The sequence below is a fragment of the Thermobia domestica genome, chromosome 2 (genome assembly GCF_964235325.1).
Source record: "Thermobia domestica chromosome 2, izTheDome1.hap1.1, whole genome shotgun sequence".
Taxonomy (NCBI): Eukaryota; Metazoa; Arthropoda; class Insecta; order Zygentoma; family Lepismatidae; genus Thermobia; species Thermobia domestica.
In genome coordinates, this window is record NC_137455.1 from 326,205,162 (window position 1) to 326,225,106 (window position 19,945).

General features: G+C 34.5%; 1 protein-coding gene across 1 annotated transcript in view; it reads right to left on the reverse strand.

Moving 5' to 3' along the window:
- LOC145679508 (aminopeptidase Ey-like) overlaps positions 1-19,945 on the reverse strand; it is a 111,981-nt gene that overhangs the window by 74,144 nt on the left and 17,892 nt on the right. The window contains exons 2-3 of the mRNA XM_081750087.1: positions 16,688-16,843; positions 14,619-14,924 (exon numbers count right to left, since the gene is read on the reverse strand). Of these exons, the coding sequence (XP_081606213.1) occupies positions 14,619-14,924; positions 16,688-16,843 (462 nt within the window). The remainder of the gene's footprint in view (positions 1-14,618; positions 14,925-16,687; positions 16,844-19,945) is intronic.

Consider the following 19,945-nt stretch of genomic DNA (forward strand, 5'->3'; position numbering starts at 1 on the left):
TTTCTAATAATAATTGATTGTAAAATTTTAATAAGCATTGGCACAACAGTTAGTTTTAAATAATTTATATAAAGTCATAATAACAATTTGCAGTACTAGAAAAATTACTACAGTATGCTTAATATATGGTGGACGCGGCAGAAGTCCTAAACGGCACAAGACCTAAACGGCATAAATCCTAAATGGCACAAGTCCTAAAAATCATTTCGCGGCAGAAGGCCTAAATGGCACAAGACCTAAAAATCATTTCGCGGCAGAAGGCCTAAATGGCACAAGTCCTAAAAATCATTTCGCGGCAGAAGGCCTAAATGACACAAGCCCTAAAAATCATTTCGCTACACAAGTTCTAAACGGCACTGGACCTAAAAATCTCTTGTGGCACTACCATTGCGTTCGTGCCAAGAATATCTTTAATCTGTTAGTCAAAGTCTTAGTAGTCTTTAGGTAGTAAGTTAGTAGTCTTTAGGTATACTGTTTTATATTACAGAACCTTAGTTCTTACAAGTAATTTGTATATATACATTTTCTATCGTTCTGAACTAATAAATAAATAAAGCCTATTGTCCTTTCTTGCTCTTTCCATGATATATTTCTATGGTGACAAAATTTTAACTTCCTACCAAATGTGATTCCCAGATCTTTCATAATGTCTGTTTTTCTCTATTTCCACACCGTTGTCCTCATATAAGTAACATAATATTGTGTTTTAGTTATGTACGTCATAAATTTTGCTTTCCTTGTGTTGTTTTGAAGTAAATTATATTTACACATTATTTATTGTATACAAGTCTTTCTGTAGCAAATAGTTGTCATACTCGTAATTAACTACTCCTTACTGGTTATCATTATATATAATAATTTTAGTATTACTAACATAGCTGTTACAGTTGGAATTAAATACGTTCATAATAGTATTGTGGTAACTACTTAGTACTGAAATGCTTTATGGAATATTTAAGTCTATAATTTGTAGCCTAGGTAGCTACAGAAAGGCTTATAGCCCATATTGCGTCACTGAAATTTTAGAGGATCTTTGGAAAGCAAGTTAATTGAAATTAATAAGAAACTTAAATATATTTAAAATAAATTTATTTAATACAGGAACATTACGTTTAATCAATGCCGCAACCATGGTTGGGTAAGGGATGTATTGAAATAGTACGAACCATTGAAATAGTGTAGAAGCAACAGCTGATTTTTTTTTTTTTTTTTTTTTTTTTAGTTTCTGAGTTTTGCGTCCTTATACAACGTTGTAATGACTAGACTTCGGATCGATATGCACTAAAAACGGCAAAATATGCATGGAAATATGCGCTAAAAATTACGAAAATATGCACTGAAAATATGCAAATATGCACTAAAAATTGTAAATATGCACCATTCAAAAGCTAAAGTTAAATGAGGAATTTTATTATCTGTAGAGAAAAGAGGTGTATTACATGAACTACATATACTTGGTGGGGGCCGCGGTGGCTCAGTGGTAGAGCGTTCACCTCTGGTGCTTGGGGTTCCGGGTTCGATCCCAGCCCCCGCCTAGTGAACTTTGTGGTGGACAAACACCGTGTGCGTGGGTTTTCTCGGGGTTCTCCCGTTTCCTCCCACTTTCTTCATTCCATCCTTTCATTCCTTTAGCCGGTTAGGCTAAAGGAGATGGTGATAATGAAAAATGAATGAAACCGTGGAATGAAGAAAGTGAAAGAAAACGGGAGAACTTCGAGAAAACCCACGCACACGGTGTTTGTCCACCACAAAGTTCACTTGGCGGGAGCAGGGTTTGAACCCAGGACCCCAAACACCAGAGGTGAACGCTCTATCACTGAGCCACTGTGGACCCCACGAACTGAAATGAGTATTGATAAACGCAAGATCACTTTTAATATTTTCAGCTCACAAGCTTCTTGAATACATTTGGTTTCTTCGGGTTGAAACAGCTCACAGGCAGTATGTGAAATTAAAATATACATATACTAGAACGAATGCACCTAGTATATGTGAATAAAGAATAAATATACTCGGAGAAACATTTCTGGCATAAACATATAATAAAAGCTTCTTAGCGAAATTGAACAGGACTCACAAAAATTTCCGTTAAAGGCTTTAAAGTTAACGAAGATAGATATATGTTTTTAAAAAATTAGTAATGTACAGTCTGCAGCAAAAAACCCTGCAACATGAGCATGTAAATTTATTATGAAACGACGAAGTCTTTGCTCCAAAATAAGTGTTCAGGGGAGGACGCCGAGGGTTATCCAGGCGTGATTCGTGCTTAGACGTTATGTTGATTCCCTGGACTGTTAGGCGTAGTTTCACAATAAACTTACATGCTCATGTTGCAGGTTTTTTGCTGCGGACTGTACATACATATAATGGACATAGCGAGATAAAATAAAATGTACATAGGTGTTTCGTATTCAATTACAGTATTTATTTGTGCTACGAATTAATACACATAAAACTTACAGTGAACAAAAAAAGCCTACATACGGTTTCAAAGGCCAAGACAAAAAGTAGATGATATGCCCTTTTCAGCGCTCCTCCCTCTACTGTTGACTCCCTTTTGAACAATTGTGTATATTATGCTCCTTGTTCCATGTCTCTAAACGAGCTAGAGAACGAGTTATTAGTATTTGGAAATCACTATGTAAATTGCACTTCGTTTAAAAAGTCGCACGGTATCTAGGGCCTTATGTGGCGCTGGACTAAAGGTTAAATATGTAGGGTAACAAGTAAACGAAGACCTTTACAACGTAGTTCATGTCTAACCTCTTACAAAATGTCGAAGAATTTTCTAAATGCTACTTTCCGGAACTTGAAAATTTCCGTTAAAATATATATGTTAACATATGTTCTTCGCGACACAGGTTCCGCCTAATCTAGAGAATTTAACTTTTTTTTTAAAAACTTTTAAATTCATGGGACCGTGAAATATTTCCGTTTAATAAGGGACCTGTTGAAGGCAGTTTTTACTGTATTAAAAGCCTGTATTCAAAAACCTTAGGTTCTTGTTTAAAAGAAAATAAATCCACTTGAAATTACTTTTTGTATCCAATTATGTGTAAATTCTAGAATATTTTCTTCTAGCGTAATATTGTCCGTTTCAAATAGTAATAATTTACAATGTATAATATAAATAATTTACAATGGAATAAAGTTATTTGAGCGAGACATGGAGCATGAATGGAAAGAAGATAAAGTTATGGAAAACATAACAGAAGACTTAGTCGGAAAGTTATGTTTCGAGAGACCTGGGTGCGTATAAAAGCAACACAAGCTTATATTTAAAACTCTCCTAAACTCCTTAGAGGAAAACTTGGAAAATTATCCCAGAAAGTAACTGCTGTGACGAGTTTTAGATTTTGTAAAGCATATATTTTAATTAATTTAGAGCTCATTTCAAAAGAATTGTTCATTCCTTCCCGAAATACATTTTTCAATTGTTTCTTTGCGATGAACTCTGTCGAATATGAAAAAAGCCACATCTGAGTTGTTTCATAAATGTATAAACTCCTTATTAGACTTGAAACTGCTATGAAAATATAAGAAGGATAAACAATTAAGCGCTGCTGAAGTTTCAGCTTTTGCTGTCGAAAAAAATAGAAATGTCCTCTTCTGAAATCAAGCTTACTTACTTTGAAAATATTATATGTTTAGCATACATTTTGCATAATATATTTTCTTCTTGAATTGTTAACGTCTCTCAACTTCAATCCATTGTTTCAGAAGATAAACTTTTAGAAGATTTTTCGGGCCCATGTAGTTGTAGTGAGACATCTTTGTCCAGTTTTTGTCTACCCAAGAAAAAAATGTACCATTCAAGTTAACAAAGGAGGGCCATTTCAAAATTTCAGCCACTTCGATCACCTGTACTGCGACATTTTCAAATTTGAATTTTAACCAGATCAGAATTTTGTACATTTTTGTCCACCCAAGAAAAAGAATTATCGTTCAAATTAACAAAAGAGGGCAATTTCAAAATTTCGTCCAATTCGATCACCTGTAGGGCGACATCTCTAAATGCGAGTTTTAACTGGTTCAGAATTTTGTCTAATTTTTGTCCATTTTTGTTGACCCAAGAACAAATTTTGTACCATTCAAATTAACAGAGAGAGACATTTAAAAACTTGGGCACTTCGATCACCTGTAGTGCGACATCTTCAAATTTGAATTTTAACTAGCTTAGGAGTTTGCCCAATTCCTGTCCATTTTTGTCCACCTCAGAAAAAAAATTGTAAATTCAAATAAACGAGTGAGGGTCATTTCAAAATTTCGCCACATCGATCAACTGTAGTACGACATCTTTAAATTCGAATTTTAACAAGCTTCAAATTTTGTTCAATTTTTGTGCATTCATGTACCACCAACAAAACATTGTGTACCATTGAAATAAACGAGGCAGGGTCATTTCAAAAATTGGCCACTTCGATCACCTGTAGTGTGATATCTTCAAATTCAAATTTTAATTAGCTCAGAATTCGTCCAATTTTTGTACATTTTTATACTGTACCATCAAAAAATTGTACTATTCATATTAACAAAAGGAGGGCCATTTCAAAATTTTGGCCACTTTGATCACCAGGAGTGTGATATCTTTAAATTCGAATTCTAACTATCTTAGAATTTTCCCTATTTTGTGTAGACTTTTATATCACCAAGATAGTTGAAATTCAAATTTGAAACTGTCTCACCACAGGTGATGCAAATGGTCAAATTTTTAAATGACCGTCGTCCCTGGTTTATTTCAATAGTACAGAATTTATTCTTCGTGGTACAAAAAAAGTTCAAAAATTCGACTCAATTCTGTGCGAATTAAAATTCGAATTTGAAGATGTCGTGGTACAGGTGATCAAAGTGGCCGAAATTTTGAAATGGCTCTCCCTCGTTTATTTGAATGGTACAAATTTTTTGAGGAGTGGACAAAAATGAACAAAAAATTGGACAAGATTCTGAGCTAGTTAAAATTCAAGTTTGAAGTTGTCACACTACAGGTGATAAATGTGGACAAAGTTTGAAATGGCCTTCCCTCCTTTATTTAAATGATACAATTTTTTTTCTTGGGTGGACAAAAATGGGCAAAAATTGTACAAAATTCTAAGCTAGTTAAAATTCTAATTAAGATGTCGCACTACAACTAAATAGACCAAAATTTTTCTTTTGGCATTCTTATACTGCCACACAATTTCAAATCCACACACACATAACAGTAGGTCCTTTAACTACTGAGGTGAATGACGTGGAAATTTTGTTGTAGATGATTTGACATTGTTATTTATATCTTCTTCCAAAAAGCTGACATTCATGCATTATTGCCGGGAGGATGATAAATCACTCACCCTTTTGTCATTCTCCTTTCACATAATCTTGGAAGATATTCTAAACTGACAACAATGAACCATTTAAAGATCTTCAGTCTATTTGTATTAGAAACTTGAAATTCCATTTATGAAGAAAGTTGTTGGTTGTTGAAAATTATTAATTTGGTCGTTCCTTTAAATATGCATTTATATGCAGTAACGACGTAAACATGCACTAACGTCCGAAATATGCAAATATATGCACTATAAAACTCTGCTATTTTACCTCAAAACACCTGAAACGAATTTCTGTTTAAAGAGCATATCGATATCACATCAAGAACAAAACATGCAAATATGCAAAAATCCGAAGTCTAGTGATGACGAAGGAGGGATTCGACTTTGTAAGATTGCCAGATTGCCAATGGCAAGAAGAAGTGGACCAAAGTGAATGAAATTGTGCACAGATATTGTAGACGTAAAATAAGGGAATACGTGTTTCGTATTTTCCTAGAAAAATCGGTTGGATGGGGCACGGACCTTTGATTACGAAATATCAAAAACGCTAATAACAGTATGTCAGTAGTGCCTAAAGGACATGAATAACTGTAACGAAACTTTGTGCAGGGACAATACTGAAAAAAATAAAGTAACACGGTTTTTTTTTATTTTCCTCTGAAAAACGGTTTTAGGGGCAGAATCACCCACTCAAAATTTTCAAAGTTGACGCCCGAAAAGCAAGAAGAAGTAGACCGAAGAGAATGCAATTGTACACAGATATTATAGACGTAAGATTAGGGACCGAAGCGTCGAGTGGCGGAAAGAGTGGACCAAAGCGAATGAAATTGTGCGTAGTTATTATAAATAAAATAAGGTATTTCGTGTTCAACAGGTGTCCCTATACGATTTTTTCAAACTTGACACATCAACACTAAGCACAAACAGTATAACGTATTTTTATAGTATTTCGGGAAGCCCTTTTCATCTTACAATGTTTTTCCGCATAAACAAAAACACATATCTATTAATTTTCTGTTTACTGTTGATGTGCTAAATTTGAAGCAAATCGGATGCGGACACTTGCGAAATCACAGATGCCTTACTTTACATCTACACACAATTTCATTTGCTTTGGTCCACTCTTTGCTCCGCTACTGCGGTACTATTTACATTTTTTCGGAGGGGGCCTTTTCCCCAAAACTGTTTTTCCGCACAAACTGAAAACACGTATTCATTTTTTTGCACAAAGTTTCGTTGCACTTCTTTGTACTTTTCATATTTCGCAATCAACAGTTTAGAGGGTCAGTGCCCCACCCAATATTCTTTTTTATTTTCATTTTTACGAAAATACGAAACACGTATTCCATCATTTACGCCCACAATATCTGTGCACAGTTTCATTCACTTCGGTCCAGTTCTTCTTTCATTTCGGGCGTCAGCGTTCAAAATTTTGTGTGCGGACTTTTGCTCCCTAAAACCGTCTTTTGCATAAAATAAATAACTCATATTCGTTTATTTTTTGCGTATTGTCACTACACAGTTTCGTTGCAATTCTTCATGTCCTCTACGCACTTCTGACAGGCTATTATTAGCACTTTTAATATTTCATGATCAAAGGTTTGGAGAGGTCCGTATCCCACAGAACCGTTTTTTTTTTTTTTTTTTTTTACTTCAGAAAAATACAAAACACGTATTCTTTCATTTTACGTCTTCAAAATCTGTACACGATTTCATTCACTTCGATCCACTTCTTCTTGCCTTTCGGGTGTCAATTTTCAAAATTTTGGGTGGGGACTTTTGCCTCCGCAGAAAGTAATAAAACGGATTCGTTAATTTTATGTGTAGTATCTATCTGCTAAATTTGACCAAAATCTGAATGTTACCATTGGGGATTGTTACATGTTGCTAGTATATGTAAGTGAATTACAAAGAAGTTCTTCTTCTCTAGGGAGAGGGTGAAGGTTTTACTTGAAACAGTACACCCTGCATATGTAGTTGCTATCGCGTGTGACTTGCACACAGGGTCTCAAGTTCGATCCCCATTGAGAGTTTATTATGCAAGTTTTCTCCTCAAATTTACGAGTTCCGTATATATTTAACATATCTTAAAAGAAAGCAAACTTCTAGTGTTGTGGAATTTATTAATGTAGAAAAAAAGAACTGTTTTATATAAACCCATCTACATATTAGAAATTTTAGTTTGGAGTTCATGATTCATTCTCGTTCTTCCTAAAGGTCCTCCGGCACTTTGTAGAAAATATTTTAAATGATCTTATCTTTAGGCAGAACGGGAATTCCAGTTCTGCCTAATCTTTGGAAACACTGAATTTGATGCTGGAAGGATTTTTAAAGGGAAATGTAGGACCAACATCCTTGACTCCTACAGTGTTTTTATGCACATCAGAAGTCATGTAGGTGTATATAATGGGTGTAGGAACGAGAGCAGGGACAAAACGAAAAAAAAGTCCTAGAAACATTCTGACAAGGCGGACAAAATTCTATGGGCAGCATTATATGAGTATATATTTGATTTACCAGTGCTCACCCTATATGATTATGTTTTTCCTTCAGTTGTCACATTTTCTTTATTTTAAAATATGGAAAACAAAATAAACTTATTCCTAAAAATATTATAATAAAAGGGTAGATTGGATTTAATTTCTTTCACACATACCCACATGAAAAGTTCTGGGTACTCCTATTTATTATACATTTAATACATTTGAAATACATTCAGCATGTTATTGTTAGACCATTGATTTTAAATGTGAAATGTATAATAAAGGAATCTTTTGAGCCTTGCATAAATATTTATTTATTTTAATTCTGAAATACTGGTCGTTTTTTTTTTTTTTTTTTTTTTTTTTTTTTTTTTTTTTTTTTAGCAAAGATGAAAATGTGAAATATAGTTTATACTTACTACAGATAGTTTATTGATCAGTATAGGTAAGGTAAGTATAGTTTGGGGGTACCAGATTTCCTTCAAACCACAACTGTATTAGTACCTGAGGACCACGAAAAACTATGATGGCCGTCTCGGAACGGTAGCTTTTCAAGGTGGCGTGGAATCAAAGATGGCGCCCGAGTCGATTTATAAAACGCAATGTAACTCGTGGTACCAATATATTTACGAGAGCGGTTACATTTTGTTGCTAGTCTCACATAAATTCGAACATTTGGATTTCTCATTCCTTCAAAAACTTCATTAATTTCAAATATTCTCACCTCAATATTATCTTACTTATCAAATTAATTTCAATATCTATTTAATACCAATGACTGCAAGAAAGGAAAATCTTCACCGAGAAAAGAAAAAAAAAATATTGGCTTTCCTTGTCTGGGTTTCCAACCACGAAACTTACGGCAGTATGTAGGTGTCTTAGCCCACGTTTTTAAAAGTTAACTGATTCACAGAACGTGCCTCATTAACTTGCTTAAGTACTTATTACTACCTTTCACTTATTTTACTCGCACACTGAGAAAAAATGTATGTGGCATACGTAAAAACATTGTTTAATGTTTAAATCCTGTAGTATTTGGACTTAAGGTACACTAAACATATAACTGAAAAAGTATATTTTAAACATTCTTTCCGTATAAGTGTTCCGAATAAACATACTTTCCGTACGAACGAAAGAACTGTATGGAGGCGGTCACGATCTCACATACAGATGGCCGTATGTAACTTATAGCTGACGTACGTAATGTACGGAAGACTGTTAGATGTCAGACATCCTGCAACGACATTGTGTAACATCTAAGCGGGAAAGAGGGCTCTATGTATGTAGCATATGGATTACGTATGTTAAGTATTGATTTCTGTAGTAAATATAAGGATCCCGTATATTTGTACACTATACCGCTATCCGGATAACGGATTTTTCTCAGTGACCTTAGCTCGTTATTTCTATTAATCTAGAACGACAGGAACAAGAACACAGAAACATAGAGGAGAGTTAAGATTCCAAAGACTCTTCCACCGGGAATCGAAACCAGGGCCCCATACACCATAGGTGCACGTGGTAGCCAATAGACCAGCGAGGAGGGCACCAACTCGACCACTCGGACGATTGACAACATTATCACTATACACATGATGTGTTCAATAGCGGAATCGTTCCCGATTTCTGATTGTAAGGACAGTTTTTTTTTTCAATGAAAAATTTTCTATAGCAAATTCCTCAAATTTCATTCTCAAGCCGTTATAGGGCACCTTCATGGAGAGTTTCGCATCTTTATCTCATTAAAAAGTACCCAGTGGTTATGAACAGTTCTGCGCCCATAAAAATTCCCATAGTACATTCCTTAAATTTGGAACCGTTTACTTACACAAGTCATTACGTAAGGTAGGTACCATTATGCAGCGTTTCAATTCTCTATCTCATTTGGAAGCACCTAATCAATGATGAGTGAGTAAATAAACCGATCTCTGTTTGAGTAAGGACAGTTTTTCGCCCATAGAAAATCCCATACCACACTCCTTAAAATTCCCATGAAAAAATTTCCATAGCACATTCCTCACATTACCGTAATTTTCAGATTCAAGTCATTATAAGGTACTTTTATGCACAGCTTCACGTCATTATCTCATTGGGAACTAGCAAATCAATGTGTTGAGTGAGTAAATGAACAGTTTTCTGCTCTGCTAAGGACAGTTTTTCACCCATGAAGAATTTCCATTAGCACATCCCTCACATTTTGGAATTTGTTCACACTTAAGCCACTATAAGATACATTTAGGAAGAGTTTCACGTCTCTGTCTCATTGGGAAGTACCTAATCAATTTGATGAGTGAGTGAGTGAAACGATTTTTTTTCCTGGCTAAGGACAATTTCTCGCCCATAAAAAAATCCCATACCTCCTTAATCATATTTCGGAATTTTTCGGTACACGAGTCATTATAAGGTGCTTCTACGCAAAGTTTCATATCTATATCTCATTGGGAAGTACCTAATCAATCTGATGAGTGAGAGAGTGAAACGGTTTCTTGCTCGGCAAAGGACAGACTCTTGCCCATAAAAAATCCCATAGCACAATCCTCAAACTTCGGACCTTTCCCATACCCAAGTCATCATAAATTGCTTTGTGCGGAGTTTCGCGTCTCTGTCTCATTGGGAAGTACCTAATCAATTTTATGAGTGAGTGAGTGAAACGATTTCTTTGTTGCGTAAGGACAGTTTCTTGCCCATAAAAAATTCCCATAGCACATTCCTCAAATTTCTGAACTTTCCCATTCCCAAGTCATCATAAATTACACTAGTGTGGAGTTTAGCGTATCTGTCGCACTGGGAAGTACCTAATCAATTTGATGAGTGAGTGAGCGAAACTATTTTCTTCCTGGCTAAGGACAGTTTTTGCCCATAAAAACTTTCCCATTTCACATTCCTCAGATTTCAAACTTTTTTCTTATTCAAGTTACTATAGGGTAACTTTATGCAAAGTTTCACGTTTCTATCTCATTGCGAATATCTAATCCATTTGATGAGTGAATGAGTGAAACCATGTTTTTCCTGGCTAAGAAAAGTTTTTTGCCCATAAAAACTTTCCCATAGCACATTCCTCAAGTTTCGGACTTTTTTCATACTCAAGTCATTATAAAGTACCTTTGTGCAGAGTTTCACGTTTCTATCTCATTGGGAAGTACCTAATCAATTTGATGAGTGAGTGAGTGAAACGATTTCTTGCTTGGTTAAGGACAGTTTTTTTTCGATAAAAACTTTTCCATAGAACATTCCTTAACTTTCGGCCTTTTTTCCATACTCAACTCATTATAAGGTACTTTTGTGCAAGTTTCGCGTTTCTATCTCATTGGGAAGTACTTAATCAATTTGATGAGTGAGTGAATGAAACGTTTTCTTGTTTGGCTAAGGACAGTTTTTTGCCTATGAAAACTTTCCCATAGAACTTTTCTCGAATTGCGGACTTTTTCCATACGCAAGGCATTATAAGGTACCTTTGTGCAGAGGTTCACGTCAGTGAGCCTGAGAACTGCATATTTTAGGGGTCCAGTACTCGAAAATGGTTGAAGGTACGAATGTAAGATTTGGCGTATGAGTATATCTTCCGGCTGTCGCCTTAAATTCTAAATTTTATGTTTCTACCCTTAATAGAATGGATTTTACAGAGCCTCGAAATGGGCGATTTTACCCAAAAATCTTGTTCGCGTATAATATGATTACGGCAGTGCAGGCCAGTTTTCATTTTCTTCCCGGAACTTGGCTCCCATGCACTGCCGTGCATGTTGATATAGCTGTTACCGTTGGAATTAGCTACGTTCGTAACATTATCGTCTACTAATTGCTGTATCGTCGCAATTTCGTGTGGTTGTGGCGAATTTCAGAACTAAAGCTAGTGAATGAAGAAGGCACAAGACCTAAACGGCACCGGCATATGTCTTAAACGGCAAAAGACCTAAACAGCACAAGACCTAAAAATCATTTCGCGGCACAAGTCCTAAACGGCACAAGACCTAAAATTTAAGTCTAGTGCCTACATTTTTAGGACTTATGCCGTTTAGGACTTACGAATGCTACCCAATATATGTACTAGTCTGGTACACTGAATTATTCGTATTGAAAACACATTAACACAAACAACCATAAAATAGAAACTGTACACAGTTTATTGAAATTGATATTGTAGCACACTGAGTTATTCAGATTGAAAATAAGGAAAGCAAAATTATAAATTGAACAGTATGCAGTTTATATGACTTTTTTCGACAGTGACAAATATTTTCTGTAGATAACTTTCGAAAAACTAGCAACTCATTTATTATACAATTATTTTTGATGGTGGTCCTTCCTAAAAGTATTTCTTTTATTCTTTTTGGCACATATGTACATTCTAATTTTGTAGTTAACTATCTCTTGTTAATGAGCTACAAGTGTTTCCCTTGGAGCAAAAGATGTTTCCAGAAGGATGTTAAGGAAATTCATATCTCAAAACCTACGCTACCTTTCGACAAGCCGTCAGGTGCCAATAGTTGACAATTGACATGGTTAACTCTAACCTTGAGAATTTTCCAGAATTACTAAAACTCCCCACTGATGAAAGGAGCCGATATACGTAGCTAATGGTTTTACCAAAACAAACAGGGTAAACCAATACGTATACAATCATTTCCTGAATTCTTGTACGTACTTTTTCTTATTCACATCTTCCTTCACCACCCCTTTATCAGGGTAGTATTCTGGCCACTGACATCCAAAAACAAATAATGGAAATCCATGCTTATTGTCTCCCGTCACAAATACAAAACATTTGCCTCTCATATGGGAATACGAAAGAGTTAAGAAAAATAACAAAACGGTATTTTGCGTGACCAAGATACACAGGTAAATTTATTATTATCATCAGAGGGTAAACATTGCTTCAATATGGCCAACTTCCAAGATAGATAGGTGGACAACTTACAGAGTAATTAGTCACGAATGTCTTATGGGAAAATGCAGGATCAAGACGAACCAGGCCAAGATAAGCAGGTGGCCAATTTAGAGAGGTGGTCAAATTCAAAGGTTTTACTGTATGTTAGGTAATTGAGATTTGAGTAAGAAGCTACTAAAATTGTCTCCGAAACAAAAGTTCAAGCTGTCTCGTCTCGAAAATATGTATTAAAATTGATGTGTTATCCAGGAAAATGAAGCCTAAATATTTCTATTGGAAGAGTTCTGTATAGTCTCGTACCAAATCAAACAGATTTAGTTTCATAAAGACTCATGGCTGACCGTAGAATTTGTACTATATTCCATGGTTGTTTATAGATAGAATTTATTTTCGAAGAATAGTGTCCATTTGTACATTTTTTAAAACATTTTCTTTGGTGTATAAAACAAAGACGTTCAATCTAACAGTGTAGGTTACCAAAACGTGACATTAGCTTCGCAACAGTTTATGACCATAAAGTTAATACAACGGTACTTAAACAAATGACAAAAATATTATTGTTTTTGTTCTCAACCAGTAATTTTTCGATTATGATTCAATTAATTTCTATAATATTATTTGCGTTTAAAGAAAGAAAAAGGTGCAAATCTCAAAGATATCAATAGCAGAAAGTATTTTAATAATTAGACAAAACCTTGCCTTTCTTTGACTAAGCACATCTGATTACGCATTACACTGCATTTATTAAAATGCTTTACACTTAGTAGGTTTGTTCCGCTAAATGTTCTCTAAATTAGTGATTTTATTTGCGAAAAATTGACTAAGCAGAAATTCCAAGTTTGATGGCCAATAATTAGAGAACCAAAGGATTGTACAGGAAAATAATTTACATAATTAATTACAGACAAAAGCATCATGCTAAGTTTGTTCCAGAGCGAATGCATCCTGTTTATCTCGTATAATTTATACTGTCTTTTAGATTCGTTTCGTATAATAAAAATGAAAGTAATTACTAGAGAGCCTAGAATTCAGAAAGCTCCGAAATACTGAATATTTGTCATATGTTGTATGGTAAATGATTACACTACTTTGATTTCGGACGACCAATCTGAACATTTGATAATTATTTTCACATCTAGTCCAAATTATAACATATCTATTACACATCTTTTTCTAGTTTCAAAAAAAAAAAAAAAATACTCATGCAAGTTTTATTTCCTTGGCATTGCGAAAACTTTCACCTCTGTTTCCTTGCCTACGGATCACATTTTATAAAATTCAATCTTATCGTCGTATTAGAATACAGGAAGAATATACAAACTTTCGAAGTTCCACTCAGTAGTTTTGGAGTTGTAGTAACGGGTCGGTCAATAGGTTTACTCTTATAGGTCTGGAACTTTAATCACTACCTTTGTTTCCTCATTTAATTCAACTATTGCATCCATCGGGGACACCGTTGGATTCATGTCCGAGTAGTTTCGGGTTCGATTCCCAGCAGGTGCTTCCCTAATTTTCGGCGTCCACCCAGCGTCGTGAGGCAAACTGGGGAGGGACGTGAATAGAAGGCGTGAGGACCACTAGGTCTAGAAAGTTCCTGATTCGCCGGTTAGCGATAGGGCGACGCATGTCTGTTCGGCGCTAGGCTGAATGTAGTTCCACCAGTCGCTAACAGATGGCGTGGAGCGGCTCGGGCTCACAAATCGAGCCGTTATTCCAAGTGGTTTTGGTTTGGTATATTGCATTCATCATAATTGTTGTATTTGAAGTAGAAAATATACAATTTTAAAGTTCGTTAAAAATAATGTACAATATATATACAGAGTGAAATGATGTACAGATAAAAAAATCTGAAATTTTTCAATTATTCCGAAAAATAACAGTAAGAAAGCTTTCATCCCGTTGATTCAAATTTTCCGAAAATCTTACATCAGTAGTTCTTACCTGTACATTATAAGACCCCAGTTCTCCATTGCATTGGAAATAAAGTCTGGAAGAGCTACCATATCCATTTTTGGTAGAGGGTAAGCGACGTTAAAATACCTCTCATAGTGCTGCAATAATTTAGGTCCAATCTCAGTGGCGTATTGCGCCTGTTGTATGGCGTCTCTCCTTGCCCATACTTTAAATGGAATATTGCTGTCGCTTGATTCTAAATATACAAAATCGCAGACAATGAATGCTACTAAGTACGTTGACATCGGGACTGACTCACTGAAATGATCCCACGACCAACCAGGTTTGTCTATCCTAAGACGAAAGTATATTCATTAAGAAACGTATGATAATAGTTATAAAAGGCTATAAATTAGGATTTCTGTAACTTTACTATATTAATTTTAGCTTCACAATATCATTCGTCTTTAAGGTAGGTTGTTGTCTTGTTGAAATTTGTGAGTGATGTCTCAGCTTTCTTTTCAATGTTTACTGCATTCTAAATTACGATTAAAGCAAAAAAATCAATATACCAGTAACAAATGAATTACAGTTCTGTCAAAAATTTCTAGCTATACAGGTGGGATCTGTACATATACAGGTGTTTCAAAACAACACCAACAACGTTTAGAACAGGGATGCAAATAAGCAACACAATTTTACTCGCCCAAGAAAAAGGCTACTAGTCCCCACCTCACAATAGAAATGATTTACTTACCTTCAGTCTGATACTAAATACTCGCCCGTACCGATGAACCACTCGCCTCGGGCGAGTGAGCAAGTGAGCGAGTGCTTATTAGCATCCTTGGTTTAGAAGGTGATTCCTGACACAAAGTATAAGACAAAAAGTATAGACCAACCTGGGTGCACAAACGCTTCCTTTCGGAATTATAGGCTGCCAAAAGCATGAGAAAATAAGTGTTAAAGGTCCATAGCTTCGAAGCTATGGGACCTACAGTAGTCGGGTCAAGACTTTATTTAGGAATTAGTATGTGCCCTATGCAAATATCATAGGGCATATTTCAGAATCCTGACGTACTTCCATAACAATTTTTGTAGAGGTGGTTTGTGAGTTCTTCAAATTATAAGACCATAGCCAAACTCCCTCTCAAAAATTGTTGTGTGAGTACCTTAGGATTCTGAAGCATGTATTCTTGGATTGCCCACATATTAGCTCCTACAGTCCCGACTGCAGTAGATTCCACAGTTTCGGAGCTATGGGTCTTTAAATTTCAATTTTTCATGTTTTCTGCAGCCTATAACTCCGAAATGAAGCATTTGTGCACCCAGGTTGGTCTATACTTTTCGTCTTATCTTGATGTCAGGAATCACTTCCCAAACTTTGTCGTTGTTGTTTTGAAACACCCTGTATAAACACATTTCAAGCAAAAAGTATGTATTAAAATAAATACCTTTCTGCTGATAGTAGAAGTACAAAAGACTTTACTAACAAAGGAAACTAATGGAAGCAATTAAAGTTGCACATACTTTTATATATTTAAAGTGTATGTAATAGATCATCAACAAAAAAAATTGTTCATTGCAAGAAAGGTGTAAGTCAATCAAAATTTATATATAATTAGAATTGAGTCTGAAGGTATGACTAAAAGAATAATTCAAAGTTAAGGGAATATTCTTAATCCACACAAAAGCACACTAAATAAACTGTTGTATAATAAAATTGGAGATAATATTATATTCCATCTTTAAAATAATAAAATTAATTCCTGTTTTGAAATTCCTTTTTTGCTAAATTGAAACAGAAATTTCATTGCAGATTTAAGATTTCGAACACATCAGTACAAGCATTATGATATACTGTATATACTATATTTCAATATCAATGTTTCAATTTTGAAGACACTTTCTAACTGGAGTTTACTACTAATCTCCATATAAAATTAGGTTCAAAGTAATAAATAATCAAGAATATAGAATTAATAGTTAACTTTTGAACCTGAATGAAACTGCAAAAATTAATACACAATTCAACTTTGGGATAAAATTTAATACGCTTTTAATTAGGTTATGTACGTGTATTCTAGGATTAGAATTGTATAACAAAGTTAAATAATTACATTTTCTCTGTAGCTCTGATTGGCATGTTGCTCAATGCTACGAGATCATCTGGTCTTGCAAGAGATATTGTAAACTTTGCCTTCATTTCTGGTTCATCAAAACAGGGGAAGGCTCGTCTAGCATAGGTTGGCTCAAACTTTGTTGCAGATATCCACCTGGAAACACAAGAATAATGTTAGTACCAAACGTAACTAGGACCCTTTAGATAATGTTTAAAACATTTCTTCTGTCAATTTGTTCTTCATATATATTGAATATTTACATTTTTGCTGACATGAAGAGAGTGAGTCTCCTTTGTTGTTGCATTTAAACAAACACAACATCCTCGAAAATGTTGATACAGTTAGTAACATACTGTAAAATTTACTTCTCTACAGGGAACACCTTATAACAGTATTAAGTAATAATGCTGATAATTATAGTAGTTTCCACAAATGAAAAATTAAATCCATACAGCTTAATTCAGAACAGGAAATTCTCACATAATCTAAACCTCCTCGCGTAAGATCCCTATCTAAGTAAATTCATCCTTTTGTCACTGACATTAACTCGACAATGCGTTTATGCGAAAAATGCGTTTTATATCAGAAATAGCTTCGGATAATTCTCGAAAAGTTTACTTTCAACCCATATTAAGACAAAGAAACAAAAATGTACTTCCAATGTCACTTCATTTAGCCAGCAACAGTATCTACAAGAAAGCGTAATGCGCCTTTCAATTGACTGATTTTCTACACAATATATACATTAGACGAGCCATTTTTAAACGGTTTGCTCTAGCACACTGATATGTTGCGATAGAGTCATTACTGTATCTAGAGAGTGTTAACGTTTTATAAATAACAGCTTATTATCTACCTAGGTATATCTCTTAAACAGGAGTGGATCCAGGGGGGTCGATCGGGACAATTGCCCCCCCCCCCATCCAGAAGAGGAAACTTTTTTATTTTATATATATAAATAAAACCCATCCCAGAGTTTGGAGCTCTTAAAAGTAGCTCTAACTGACAGTATGACAACCCACCGCCCCCCCAGAAATCGGTCCTGGATCCGCCCCTTCTCTTAAAACGGTAACAATAACAATTTATCGTTATTTGATAGTCAGGCAGCTGGAATTCTTTAGAGATTTTTCTTTCTTATCAAAAGTATATACTAACTTTATATTAACTATTAAAAAAGTTATTTTTATTTTCGATGCACTGTAAGATTGTAAAATACGCGGTTAGTATGCCAAAAACGAAAAAAAACAAACATAAAATACTCCATTAGTTATATTTCTAAACAGATGTCACAGGCAATTTCAGGTGAAATTTACAACCATTGTGTTTGGTTAGGATATCTAGTGGTTAGACGAATATTCCATTCTAAAGTTTAACATTTTGAAATTAGACCTTTCTGTAATTAAATCAATTCTGTAGTTAATTCTTTCATCAGTCTCGAAATGTTTCAAAAACCTAAACAGCTGGTACGCAGAGCTGGATTTAGGTTTGGTGGAGCCCTATGCTGTTGAAGGTAATAGGGTCCTTTATGTGTCCAGATGAACGTAGGCGTCCTATATACAGAAATGAGGAAACTAGTGATATTTTAAAAATTAGGCTAGCAGAATGGGGCTCATTACTTACATCATAGAACTTACACAACACGAAGCACTATGTAGATTTTATCTTATTTATTGTTTCTAATATATTTTGCAAATGTAAATCCAGTTTTACCTTTATCTTTCAAGGGCCCCAAAGAGAGTGGGGCCCTAAGCTATAGCTTGTTTAGCTTATACTAAATCCGACACTGCAGGTACCTGTAGGTAATAGGCAGTGACTAGTCGTCTTTCAAAAGATTCAGTGTCTAAAGAAAATAGATCGTTTTTACTTGTAATATTCTACGCAATACTGGAAGTGGTAAAAATGTACTGGTGTTTGCTGTTTCAGTATCGATCCTCCTATAGCAATAACGACAAGAGTTATCGAGGGATTTAGAACGGCACGATTAATTTATATCTCCACTTTATCCTTTTGTTGTGATGGGAAGTGGGGGAAATCTATAATTTTCAGTTTCAAAGCTGATCATTATACTGAACTATTATAGTTAATAGCGAGAAGCAGGTATAGAATAATAGTGTGCATCTCCGACTTTACTCCTCTATTGCATGTAGAAATAGCAGAAAACTACGATTACTTTCGGTTTTAATTCTAGTTCCCATAGAAAGAAATAGTAGTCGGAGGTACAAACGATTTTCACATTGATACAGTATTCAAAAAATAGGTTTCTACTCAATTTAGTTTTTCTATTGAAACCAAAAATTGTATTAAATAGTAGGACTTTAGGTTTCAATGTTAATTTGTATATATTAATAATTGTAAGAGATATCACGAAAATGTTCCTCATATGAATTCAGCGTGAGAAGAATAGGTTCTATCTGATCCCATTATTAATCTATTACAGCCGTAAATTATAATACTGTTTTAATGTCACTGTTAAGTTTGGAATTTAACCTAGTCTCATAATTGTAAAACGAAACCTACTTATTGTACTGGTTTTAAATTTGATGTTAATAATTGAATTTATGTAATTTGAGTTCGATACTATTGATGACAAATACGTACAAAGTACTATATTTCCTTAAAAGGATTTCATTCAGTAATTAAACAGGAACATATATACGTATGTTCTCATAGTTTGTATAAATGGAAATTGAATTACATATTTTCTCCATCTCTAAACCGTGCAGAAATGTGTTTATACGCTTGAGTGAACATTCATTTCCTTATACTATTTCAATCTGTGTATCTAACTAAGTATGTAGCGAAGTATGTATGTAGTAAAGTATCTAACAAAGTATATATTACATATTGACACACTCATTGTAATCTACGAATGACAGAATAACGTTTCATGTCTCATTTCTGCTTGCAATATTTTACGAAAGAAGAAATTAAACAGTACATGATAATTTAAACAAAAAACGCAAAGTTCATTATACACATTTTGCTACAAAATATGTAGCCAAATGTGTATAATGAACTTCGAGTTTTTTTTAAAAAATCATGTACTGTTTAATTTCTTCTTTGATAAAACACTGGAAGTAGAAATGAGACATGGAACGTTATGCTGTCATTCGTAGATTACAATGAGTGTGTCAAAGTGACCGATATGCTACTTTTGGGTCCAAAAATATTATCTTATAATTTTAAACTTGTTACGTGTGATGAGATCACATTATAAAAAAAAAAAAAGTTCTAATATCAATGATATCCTAGAAG